At 44.1% G+C, this 13,008-nt stretch overlaps 1 protein-coding gene across 1 annotated transcript in view; it reads right to left on the reverse strand.

The window, feature by feature from the left end:
• Nucleotides 1–13,008, reverse strand: part of DOCK3 (dedicator of cytokinesis 3) — a gene marked incomplete at its 3' end in the record, with an annotated part of 615,312 nt that overhangs the window by 69,896 nt on the left and 532,408 nt on the right. Inside the window, exons 24-27 of the mRNA XM_080804908.1 lie at nt 10,903–11,095; nt 7,944–8,071; nt 5,383–5,529; nt 3,329–3,427 (exon numbers count right to left, since the gene is read on the reverse strand). Of these exons, the coding sequence (XP_080661034.1) occupies nt 3,329–3,427; nt 5,383–5,529; nt 7,944–8,071; nt 10,903–11,095 (567 nt within the window). The remainder of the gene's footprint in view (nt 1–3,328; nt 3,428–5,382; nt 5,530–7,943; nt 8,072–10,902; nt 11,096–13,008) is intronic.

Raw genomic sequence — 13,008 nt, forward strand, 5'->3', positions numbered from 1 at the left:
TCTACACTTTTATTTATAAGGGATGTTGGTCTATGGTTGGCTTTTCTTGTGATGTCTGCCTTTGGTTTTCATGTCAGGGTAATACTGACCTCATAAAATGAGTTGGGAAGTGTTCCTGGCTCTTGAATTTTTTATAAGAGTTTGTGAAAGATTGGTATTAATTCTTCTTTAAAAGTTTGGGGTGCCTGGGTGGCTCAGTGGGTTAAGCCTCTGCCTTTGGCTCGGGTTGTGATCTCAGGGTCCTGGGACTGAGCCCCACATCAGGCTCTCTGCTCGACAGGGAGCCTGCTTCCCCCCACCCCCCGCCTCTGCCTGCTTCTCTGCCTACTTGTGATCTCTCTCTATCAAATAAATAAATAAAATCTTAAAAATAAATAAAATAAAATAAGGATGGTCTGTATCATGTGTGCAGATCTTTCAGTAACATTTAAAAAAAAATTGGTGCAATGCACCAATTAAGCCATCTGGTCTTCGGCTTTTCCCTGTGGGAAGTTATAAATTATTAACTTGATCTTGTTATTTTGTGATATCCTTTAAGCTGGATATAATCAGAGACACTGAATTGTACATTTTAAAAGTGTAAATTTTATGGTATGCAAATTACATCTCAATAATGTTGCCATAAAAAAAGTAAAAATGTGACGAACTCTATATTTGGTGTGGTGGACTGCATATGTTCCCTCAGGTCTGTTTCAGCTCAAATCCTCTAAAATGACAGTCAAGAAATACATATGCCCACAGAGACAAAGGAAACAGGAAATAAGAACACAGTGATCAGAAGAGGTGAATATATTTTGAGAGCTTTTGTGGTAACTGACTTACTATACTTGAGAAAGACAACAGCCAAGAGCCTTTGGAAGGAACAGCAACAGGAAGCAAGAATCTCAGAAACTATAGGCATCACCAGGTACTTCTGTAGGACTGGGATATGAAGGCCAAAAACAGGAAGATTGACTTACAGACTCCCTAAGATCTCTTCTGCCATCTCATGTCCCTAGGTGACCAGGCTTACCCCATCCTGTCAGAAGACTGAGGACTGCTCTCTCAAGCAGTTATTCTCTGAGGATCTGTTTTCAAGGATACAGCAACAGCTAAGGGCTGAGATGCCAAAATGAAAACAGGCATGGAGAGAAATTTCACCTGCTGAACTGGGAGGTTCCCAGCCCCTTTTTGCTATTTGGTTCCCAAAATATTGGTGGGCTACTCCATTCCTAGGAAGGGATAAGGATTCTTGTCTCAGGAAATAGACAAGTCCTAGAGAGCAGACCAGTAGATACAGGAATTAGAGGAATTAGAGGATATTCTGACCAAACAGTCAGACCCTCTTCAGTCAGCTACAGGGAAGCCTGCTGGAGACAAGCCCCCCACACACATAGAACTTCTCATTAGCACCAGAACACCTCAATTTCAGACACAGACTGACATCCAAAAGTCTCTACATATAGGAGAAAAGTCTCTAACATGAAAGTTAGACACTGAAACAAATAAAAAGAAGACAAGTTCCCAGGGAAAAAAAGTGACTTGACAGTATCTGACAGATTTGGCCTTGAGGAAAGCTGGAAGAAGAGGTTTATTACAGAGAGGGAGTAGGAAATCCTAGCCAGATTTGAAAACCAAAAGAAAACAAAAAACAAGTGAATAACAAAAGAGGCAAATAATTCCAGGAACAAACAAAAAGTTTTATAAGAAAGGAAGTGTAACAGCATAGCAGTTGGCTCACCACAGTACTTACTTAGCAGTAATAAAGAAGAGTACATTACTGATTTAAACAAAAATGTATGTGAACTATATTGGAAGAATGAGAGGAAAGATGTGTGTGTATGTGAGAGGAGAGTCGCCCTCATTTTCCATGGGAAGAAAACAGATAATAACTACCAGTTAAAATTTAAAATGGCAGTAGAAGCTTAAAGAACAGCAGAAGAGTTCTAAGTGACTGCTTTTGGGGAATAGAAACTAGACATGGGTCAGGTTGAACCAGGGAACCACCATTTTACACAGGCTTTCAATAAATGAATAAAAAATTTAAAATTAGAAAATGTGTACATATTGCTATTATAAAAATAAAATTTTAGTTAAAAAGTAAGAGGATGATGTCAGCCTGGGCTTCTGACTACGAACCAGTTAGTAGGACACACAAAGGATGAAAATTATCTAGAACAGCCAACCCTGGATTTTCAGGCTCTACACCCCAGCTCAAGTACTGCTTTGGTCTCTGGCTAACTTTTGGTACCCTTCAAGGGCCATGAATCCACCCCCTCGTGCCCCCAAGAAGATAGGCTGACCTTACTGCAACGAGTTCATGACAACAATCTGCAGAGACCCATGCCTGTGGAAAGGCAGGCAAGATCAGATACTAGAAAGTGACACCTAGGGGAACCTGGGTGGCTCAGTTGGTTAAGCAACTGCCTTTGGCTCAGTCATGATCCTGGAGTCCCAGGATTGAGTCCCACATTGGACTCCCTGCTCCATGGGGAGTCTGCTTCTCCTGCTGACCTCTCTCCTCTCATGCTCTCTCTATTTCTCTGTCTCTCAAATAAATAAATAAAATCTTAAAAAAAAAGAAAGTGACACCTAATACTAACTGATACAATATGATTAATAAAGGTCATTACAAATAAAAAACAGTACATGCATTACTATGAAATGCAAAGGACTTGGTTCTGAATGGAGACAGAGCATACAACTAAAATTTGCAATAGTTTGTTTATCCAGGGATTAACTGAGTAGCACATTCTAAGGCAAAGACACAAGCCCCAGCAGTTTGTCAGCAGCTTGGGAATGCTCTTCTGTCATGTGGCTCATGGGCTCATTTCTCTGCATTATCTGCCCCAGGGGGTCTGGATCCAGAATCTGTAGCCAATGGGCAGTGCTCACTTCTGCTTTCTATAGGTCACTTGCAGAAATACATTTTAATGAAGAAAAGTTGTCACCATAATTATAATTATAGTTATTAAACAGTGAAGTCTGATTTGCAGGGACAAAATATAAGGTGATTATTGAGTTCATCAGAAAGGGAAGAGTTCTGGTTTGTGGACAATTACTATGGCCTAGAGCAGCCTCCCATAGAGGCACATGGTCATAGGGTTGCTATCAGTCAGGGAAAACCTGCCAGTGTTACTGGGGTCTGTCTGTATAAGAACACTGCTGGCTTTCAGCTTCTGGGAGCCATACTCTCACAGCTGTAAAGTGGGGCTGGTGAACCCTTCACCCTAGGCAGAACTGGTCACTTGCACTCAGCCCCTGGCGGGGGAAAAGGCCCTGGGCTGTCTCAGCTGCATGATTCCTATCCTGGGTGAAAAGTAAGTTTTGAGGCAGGTTTGTTGCCCACCTTTAGTTCATCTTTGCTCTGGAAGTTGTCCAGGAGGTGCTGGTAGTGGGTGTCACACATCTGGCGGAGCAGCGAGAGAAGGCAGGACACGTACTCACCCTAGGGACCAACCAAAAAACAAAACAAAACAAACCACAAAACACTCAGCACAGCTAATCACATGAGCTTTGGTTTCCCCAGTCCACAGAGGGCAAGGAGAGAAGGAAGGGTCTGAGATGGCCCCAATGATCATGAAAGGGAAAATGAGAACTCTGGCCTTGAGAATGAGTTTTCTTTTCTGCTAAGGGAGGCCTGAAGGGCTTGGGAGTTTTAATGAGACCTTAGCAGCATGGGGTTAATGGAAAAACCTTAACTTGTAACAAAGAAGTACTGCAAAGTAAGACAGTCTACTTTTTTTCCTAGGAAATTTCTGGCTACACAGTCCTTTGTCACTATATGTTACCAGGCCACGATACTGAAGTCTAAAGGGGTTCCTCAGAACAGGGTTCTTGGCGTTTTCTGGGCAGAATTGGGGTTCTTCCATTGTGCTGGGTTGGAGCAGCTGTTCTGTGAGGATTTCTTGGGCCCTCCCAGAGCTTACATGTGGTTACTGGACAGGAGGATTGAGACAGGTCAACGTAACTTTCTGGAAAGCAAAGGAGTCAAAACTAATCTTTATGAGAAGACAAGTTATGGGCTTTAAGATACATAAAAATTTAAGGATTAAAAAATGAGTCATTAAAATTTCTTCAAATTCCAACTGTGGTAACATGGAAGAAAACCTTGTTTTAAGGACTTCAAAAGACTTTTCACCATCTTATGGCAATTTTTGGCATGGAGCAGCTGGCCAAATGTTTTTAAACTCATGGAAATCTGATAATAGTTTTTTTTTTTTTGTCTCTCAGAGCATTTCTAGACACATAAAATCATTATGCACATGTGTATGCAGAACATATACATGTATATGACCTCAGTTTTATCCAGAAAATGGGCACAATAAGCCATAATTTATAGATCTGTTATGAGGATTAGAGGAATGAATGTACATGAGGCTTTTCAGTGGAAAAGTCCAGCACATAAAGATGTGCTCGGTAAATCATTCAGTTATTACCCTCTTCATTACATCTATGTGATTTAGCATTGCTAAGTGAGTATTTGTAAAGTGCACAGAGCAGGGTTAGGTGCATGACAAGCACTGTGCTGTTGTTGGAGAGAAGGTCAGGTTACCAGGACCTAGGAGGGTATGCACGTCTTCACCTGCAGCGAGAGTGCCCTCAATAGGCGCCCCCAAGGGAACAAACATTCCTTCTAAGCCCAGTGCCTCAGAACGCATGCCTGTTCTCTGCTCTCCCTGCTCCCCTTAGCTTGCTGGAGCTTGGCTTGCTCCCACAGAGGATTTACTTCAAAGAAGTCACTGCAGCCTCCCATCTGTTAACTGGAAGATTCCATGCAATCTGCTTACTGAGTTCTAGCATCCGGGTTAGTAAGTCCACTCCGGGTAGAGGAGTGGCGGCTGTCTCTCTGCCCCTCCCTGAGAGGCTTCCCCGGGGTGTTTCTCTTCTAATTGTCCAGTGATGCCAGTGCAAGTCTACCTCATCACAGTTTTCCTGATGCTAGACATTTGGATATAAACACTGTGGACAAAAACACCTAATCTGTAGACCCCATCAAATTCTAAGAAAATTATTCTGTTGGGCAGGACATCATTTAGGAGAGCCTACTCCTCGAAGGAAAACTCCATTTTTTCACCTTCAATCTCTTACTATGTCTCTGCTTCATTCTACATAATGGAAAATGAGTTGGCATAAAGGCAGTGGCCAACAGAGACAGTGTGCAGGAAAAGAGGAGACAAAGCATTCCCTGCAGCTGCCCTAGGGTAGACTTCAGGGACTAGGAACCTAGAGCTTTCTGAGTGGCCATGGGAACCAGGTGGGAGAGGGGAAGGGGGCAGCATGCTGACAACCATGCAGGAAGGCTGGTGGAGATGAGGGTGGTGCGATGAGGAGGTGGGGGTTGGTGTGGAGGAGCCCCAGGTTAGAAAAGAAAGCAAGAAAACCTGAATGTTAGTTACTAACAGTGATCTCGGCTGTGCACTGCGGGCACCGCTGCCCTCTTACCGCCTCCTGAGCGTGCGATTTGCTCATGATGGTGAGCAGAGTCTGCAAGAGCACATCCAAGAGGCTCTCCACCATCATTTCTACCTCCTCCATGACATCTGCCTCCTAGAGCGAGCAGCGAGAGAGCACACCGTTAGCACCAGGCCAGGCTGTCATGCAGCCGGCAGCACTTACTAAGTCAGCGACGTCAGGAGTGGTCTTCTCACTGGCTTCTTAACACTGAGCTCCGGTCTCACTAGCATACAGTGTCAGAGAACCTGAGACAAGGGCTCTGAGGGGAAGAGGGTACAGACCTGCCTCTGTTGTCCTGGTATGTGGTGGCTGGGGGCCTTCGCCTAACCCAGTACCACCTAACACCCATGGTTCTAACCTCAGGTAGATTCAATACAATATACAGGGCAGAAGCGAGGGTCCTGAGTTACATGTTTTCTTTGGTTTCCCTAGAAAAGTCAGGAGAAAGCACAACGCTGCTGACGAACACTCTGAGAAAATGGGAAAGTATTCATGCCACAGGGTGTGGTGGTAGCACGTTCACTATCGCTGAGACACAATGGCTAATGCCCAAACAAGTATCTCAGTCTTTAAGAGGATGGTTCTCTCCTCAGGGCTTTCTCCTTAGGTGAGGTCAAGCTTTGCTGACCCAGCCGCTGCTCAGCATGGCTGCGTCTCACTTCCAGCTCCTCAGCGTTCTTGCACGCGTTCCCTGGTCCACCTGCAGGACTCTGGTCTCAAATGTCTATCTGGGGCAGCCTCACAAAAACAACAGGGTCTACCTCCTCACTCAGCTCTGCTTCTCAGCCACCACACTGTGAATCTAGGATGTCTGTGCTATCCTTTCACAGACCTCTCACCCTGAATCTCAAATCTTGTAGCCTGATTTATCTCACAGAGAGTCCCATTACCCCTTCTCTAGCCTCTTTATATTATTATTGGTATAAATGTCCATCTGTCCATCCATCCACCAATTCATTATTCATTAAGCATTTGCCATGTGCCAGTCGCTGTTTGTGAACCTGAGTATACAGAGGTGAACAAGAAAGATAGTATCTCTACTCTATTCTACTCTCATGAAGCTTAAGTTCTACCCCCAACCCATCCATTCAATGTCATCATACTGTGCCCCATTCCACATGAAAAATCTGAGCAGCTCCTAGGGCCAAAGTCCTCCTTTTCATCTGAAGTGATTGTAACAGTCTTACCTGGGATGTCTCTCTGACTAGTTGTAAGCAACTAATTGCACCCAACTCTCTAGCTCCACAAAAACAACCAGACCTTCAGGTTTTTACCTGTTTCCATTCCTCTTCCATTCTTCTCCTTTCCTTCATTTTCCTCTTCAATTTCTCTCCTTCCTTTAGCAATAAGCCTCCCACCTCAAGTCTGACCTTGGGTTCCTAATAGACCTTATGTGTCTAGTGTTGCCTCTCTGAGGCCTGGTGGGAAGGAGAGCTGCCAAGACTTGCCTGGAGCCAAGAGCAAACAATAGGGCCACTACAACCACCACAAGCACTCTGCCAACTGAGGCCCCTGTCGCCAGATGGTACGTTAAGTCTGGACACCAGAGCACCCTATTGGGTCCCTACATCCTGCTCAAACCAATCACATTTTTTTTTTTCCAGGACCTCTCCTGCTCTACATGGATAGCCTAACCTCATACATTCTTATCACCTGGCTACTGGCCTTCATTTTAAATGTGGCTGAAATTTTATTCTCCAGAAATTTGATCTCAACTTAATAAGATATTGTAATAAAAAACTCATTCTTGTTCTTGATCTCTTTCTTCACACTTTCCTATAGTTTATATATTTTCTCTAATATGCATTTCTTCTATTATATAAAATAAATATCATTAAAATAAATTCCTACCCTTATTCATGCCAGTTACATGTCTTTTCTTCCTCCCCACTCCCCGTCCCTCACTGCCAACAGATTCCTTTTTAAAAGAAAAAGTAAAGAGGAAAGAAAGTAGGCAAAAGCATTACTAGTTGAAACCTCATCTTTAAAGTATAATTCTTCCATCCCATGAGGCTCAGAGCTCTTGTGGGCAGCAATTATCTCTCGTACATCCTGACCTCATCTGGCATGGTATAGGAATGCCATATGGGTGGAATCAAGCTGCCAGGAAGCTGACAGAAAAGTCTGAATGAGCAAGCTGCCTCTCAGCCTGGGCCTGCCTCCCTGTGCTCGTGCCTGAGTATCCTCAGAACACTCCCAAGAACACAGGATTAATACCTTTTGATAGAAATAGAACATGGCACAGGATTGGGCTTTCTGGTGTTAAAGATAACTACAATTCTAGATGGATTTATGGGAGCACAACTTTTTAAAATAGCAAAACTGTGTTGTGTGGAGAAGCCTGCTGGGCATACACAGGCCTCCATTCACTTGGGCATCTTCCTGTCACTGATGAAAGCTTCTGTGACTGAGAAATGTACAAAGTGATCTTTGTTGGCCTGCCTCTGGCTAAAGCAACACAAGATGGGCAGAGCTGAGGCGGGTTGAAGCGGGCGTGGGTACACTACCAGAGAGCTGGTCTTGACAATGGAAAAGATGCTGCCAAGAATCCCTGAGCAGATGAGCAGCTCTTTCTGCTGCCTCAGGTGAAGGTGAATATGATGGAGAACCACAGGAAGCAGGATGCGGCGGGACTCTGAGGGAGAAAACACAAAGGTGAAGAAGCCCTTCAGAGGAGTACGAGCTACCTCCGGAAGCCAGTGGCACTGTGGGACTTCCCTGGTCTCAAAGCAAGAGGGGCTGAACCCGGTGCCAAACCTGGTGCCTAGCTGCAGGTCACTTCCTTCCCTTATGGGGGCCTAAAAGCCCACTTCCTAGACATTAAAAGACATCCCACAGCATTATCCTTCTATCTCTCTTTCCTTCTTTCTTATTTTAAGCCTAGTATCTATGGCATTTTGTGCAGGATGAACTTTAGGGGATTACTTCCAAATGAAATGTCTTTAATGACTAGATTACAAATTAAAAGCATAGCTTCCAGTGAAAATCCCATTTAAATGACACACCTAGTTCTATGAACTACACTGACTGAACCTGTAGACTTGATGTGGATTATAAATGGCCACTCTTTATGATGCTCTGGCCAGGGGCCTGGCACGAGCGTTTACTTGGTGGCAGCCATCAGGCCTACCTCCTTTCCCCCTCAGTCTTGGCCTGTCCACAGCAGTGAAGGCAACACAGCAGGACTTTGTCTTGTCACAAACCTTTGAAAATTAGCTAATCCTTCTTGCCAATCCTAACTTTTCTCCTCAATGTTACCTGAACAACATTTTCATCAGGAGATGACTTTGTTTAGAACTCGGTCAGGAAGGCTGAATCCAGGTTCAAATTCCTTAATTAACTCACCCGAAGGGCCCATAGGTACGTTGATTCCTCCTATGGGCTTGCTTTTCCCATCTGTACCATGAGGTGCTAATAGTCTTTTCTGCATTTCCTTCACAGGTGTGATGAGAAGACAAAGTGAACTACAGGTGTGAACATGTTTTTGGTGCTCTGTGCTCCTATGTGGTCAGTGACTGTGTGACTCTGCAGATACCCTCCTACCTGGCCAGCATGATGTAGTCAGATTACCAATAGCATGAACAAGCCAGGACACTTTGGATTTATTTGACCATAGTCAAGTATTCCAGATGAAATTCAGAAAGAAATCTTTTTTTTTTTTCAGCCAAAGACAAATTACATGACTTATAAGAGATCTGGGGGCTGTCTTGTCAAATACCTAGAATATATTCAAAGAAAATGGAAAGACAGCTGTTCTATGCTTGGACAAAAGAGAAGTTCATAATACAATCGGCAGACCAAAATACCAACAGAGCAGGATTTATAATGTAAATATATAAAATAACTACTGTAGAGAAAATAGTAGTTTGTTACTGGAACCTGATAAAGAAGAGACAAGACTGATGCGCTCTGAGAATGTAAGTGTTGCTTAAAAGACACTGTTGGTAAAAAATCTCGCTTCAAGGGAGCTGCTGCAACTCAAGCATTCAATGAAGTGGAGATACAAATGAAAATCGGGTGGAGGCTTATCTTCTTAAAATCCAACTACATAGCTCCACTGCCACGTAAAGTTTAAGAACAGTTTTTTTCTGGGGCGCCCGGGTGGCTCAGTGGGTTAAGCCTCTGCCTTCAGCTCAGGTCATGATCTAAGGGTCCTGGGATCGAGTTCCGCATCAGGCTCTCTGCTTGGTGGGGAGCCTGCTTTCCCCCTCTTTCTGCCTGCCTCTCCCTACTTTGTGATCTCTCTCTGTCAAATAAATAAATAAAATCTTTAAAAAAAGATTAAAAAAACCAGTTTTTCTTAAGCAATTATGGGAAGCAGCAGATACATACAAAAACATCAGAAATAAAGGGTGTCAGTGAGGGAAGTCTGCTGTCCCCCTTCCCATATATTTGAAAGCATCTTCTTCAAGCAGTGCACAAAGCCTACACATATGCAGTGGCCTCAGTGCCAATGCGTCCAAACCTGGGATAAAATTCTCCAGCCCAGGAACCAGTGAAGAGAGAAGTGTTTACTATAAAGACTTACAGGTAGAGAAAAGCTGACTTTCTTGGTGGCGGCTTTGCCATGAATCATAACCTACACTGGTAGAGTGAAAGGGGACATTTATTCAGCATTGCAATTGTGTGTAGCACTTGCTTGAGAGACTATTGTTCTTATACTTTAAATGTCAAACAAAAAATTTTATTATCCAAAATCCTAATTATAAAAATTCTAATAATTGTTTTGTTAGCATTTCAGATTTATTTCTGCGACCTAGAAATTTATTCTATGATTATGACATTCCATTTAAAGGATAAGGCTCATACTGATCTTAACATTTGGCCATTGAGTATTTGGCACCCCTGCCAGGCTGATCATGCTGAATATGGTTTCAGGAATGAATATAGAGTTCTTCCAGAAAGGTAGTTTGGGCTGTTTATTTGCTAGGCTGTCCTGACTTCTTGGGGAGTGGAGGGCTCATGGTCCATCTCTTAACTGATGCTTAGAGGCTCTTTCAAAGATAGGCAAGGAGTCTATCTGACTGGTGCGACAAGGAACAAAGTAAACACAGTGGGTCCTCAGGGCCCCCTTTCAGGGTCTCTCTTATTTCCTTGACTTACACTTATCGCCTTGGGCTACACCCTTCTCTCTTGTTCCCTCTCCTTTCCCTCTGCTTTCCCATCCTGCTGGGGGTGTGGCAGGCCCTGCTCTTGCAGCTGGCTAGACTCGTGGGCCTGCAACTTGCTCTGCAGGCCAGCGCATGGGCATGGCCCAGGCTGTGGTATCCTAGGGATGAATCACGAGTGAGGCAGTAGGCCTCCATCCTGGCTGCATTATCTAACATAGTTTCCCAAACACTCTGCATTTTTAGGGCCACAGGCTTCTTGCATGAGCACTGATAAAATGGATCCTTTGGTTACCACTTGATAATTACCCTGGAAAAGAAGAAATGTGAGTCTGACTCTCATCCCAACTTGATTTACCTGAGAAAGAAAACAGGCGGCTATCCACAGTCCTGGCGATCGACTGGAGTTTCACCACATCCATTGACTGCCCAATGTGCACTGTACTGGGCATGCTCCCCAGAGTCCCTCTTACAAACTCTGCCACCTCCTGCACGGTGAACATTTGCAGCAGCTCGTCAAAGATAGTTGGGAAGGAATTAAGGAGTGCAGCCTGCAGAAGCAAGTGAGCCTGTGGTTAGGGTGGAGTTAGGTGTCTATCTCACATGCTCAGACAATCATATGAGGAGTCAAGAGGCTGAAAAGTCACTGCAGCACCCCGGCCTCATAGGAGTTCCTCCTGGGACTTTGACTCCACGCACATTGGGGCATGGAACAGAGGAGCAAAAAGAAAACTAAAACAAGAATATTTGCTGGAGCCCAGGCCACTTGAAGCTTTCATAACTTGCCAATATATTTGCTGGCAAGAGAAGGGAATTAAAAAAAAAAAAGAAATCAGCTCAATATGGCTTAATAGCCGTAGCTGTTTTGCTCATAAAATGGATTTAGATTTTTTGTCTGTCTCTATGATCAAACTCTCAACATTCTAATTTTGGTCTCAAATTCAAGCCAGGGACTGCTCGAATCCAATTTAGCGGAGAGCTGAGCACCACCAAGCAGCATGAGCTGAACTCCGCTCACAGCTCTGTAGCCAGCAATCAAGATCTGAGAACAGGACCATTTTCCCAAGATAGAGACATTTATTTGAAACCATGAAATCTGAAGACTTTGTAAATCGTGTCCTTCTGTGATGCTTGGGAGTGTCAAGTGTAAATCCACAAGGATGGAGAAGGTGTGGGTTTAGTCAGCTAGGGGCTCTCGAGAACTGGTGGTTATGTTGGCAGAGAATTCGGCAACTGGTGGAAGCGTGTGTTTGGAGATTTCTCTTCATGGATCTCAGCTCTGGTAGACCCATGAAGTGGTTTCTTCAGGACAATCTTATAATAGTTCCAGAGCCTTTCAGAGACGGGGTAGTATAGGAGAAAGAGAATGGGCTGTGGAATTAGACAGACATGAGTCCACCTCTCAGCTTTACTACTTGTCTGTCATATAACCTTCAGCGAGTCACTGCCTAATACTCTGTTTTCTCATCTAGAAAATGAGGATGATGTTATCACTTGTCTCCTGGTATTGGCATGAAAAAAATTAGATGCATGAAGTTTATTTCCAGCAGCGTGGCCAGCACATCATTGGTCTTCGAGAAATACTGGTCCTCCTTTTCTCTAGTCTACCTGGTAGCAACACGAAGGCGGCTTTCCTCCCTCTCAGTCCTCTTACACAATTAACCCAGAATTCACACAGGGGAATGGAGTGTCACTGTGAGACAAGAAGGTGACAGTGCATTCCTCCCATGTGGCATGTAGTAAATGGGGGTGGGGGGAGTGCAGACTATTTTCCTAGACTGCATCATTAGGCAGTAGACACTGGCCTACAGTGAGTAAAAATTCATGCCATGGGGAAACAAATCTGTTATCATACTGCAGTCTGTGTTCAGGCCAGGCCCAGGGACAGAACTTAGATGAATTCTGTCTACAGATTTATAACTCCCTGGGATATCAAAGAGATTTTTTTTTGTGCAGAAATTAGAACAGCACAAGAACATATTATCATAAGCAGTTAGATATAAAAGACAAAGGGGAAAAAGCAGGTCTTTCATAATCCACAACGAACAGTAAATATTCTCGTAAATGTTGAGATTTCCTACACTTATGCACCAGGACAGAAGGACAACTGCACCTGAACATCTCCTAGTGGTCAGAAGCAAAGGCACAAAATCTGATTGAACCATGGACTTGCTGAGAGACCTGAAAATCATGAAACATGAGCCTGACGCCAAAGAAGCAGGTCTGCTCCTGACTAGATCTGAGCTCTCCTGATGTGACAGGAACATGCCACTGAGTACAAGGCATTACCAAGTTCTCAGAAAGCATATCTGCCTTGTTCTGCTATCTACCTCTGAGCCCCTCCATCTCTGTATACTGAGGGGAAGAGTAGGTGTCCTGGGCCTTTGTTGGCTGGAACAGATGGGCAGGAAGAGAGATGGGAGGAGGAAGATGAGTTGTGTGGGGTACTGCAGAAGGGAGACCA

Source organism: Martes martes (genome assembly GCF_963455335.1).
Source record: "Martes martes genome assembly, chromosome: 1".
Classification (NCBI taxonomy): Eukaryota; Metazoa; Chordata; class Mammalia; order Carnivora; family Mustelidae; genus Martes; species Martes martes.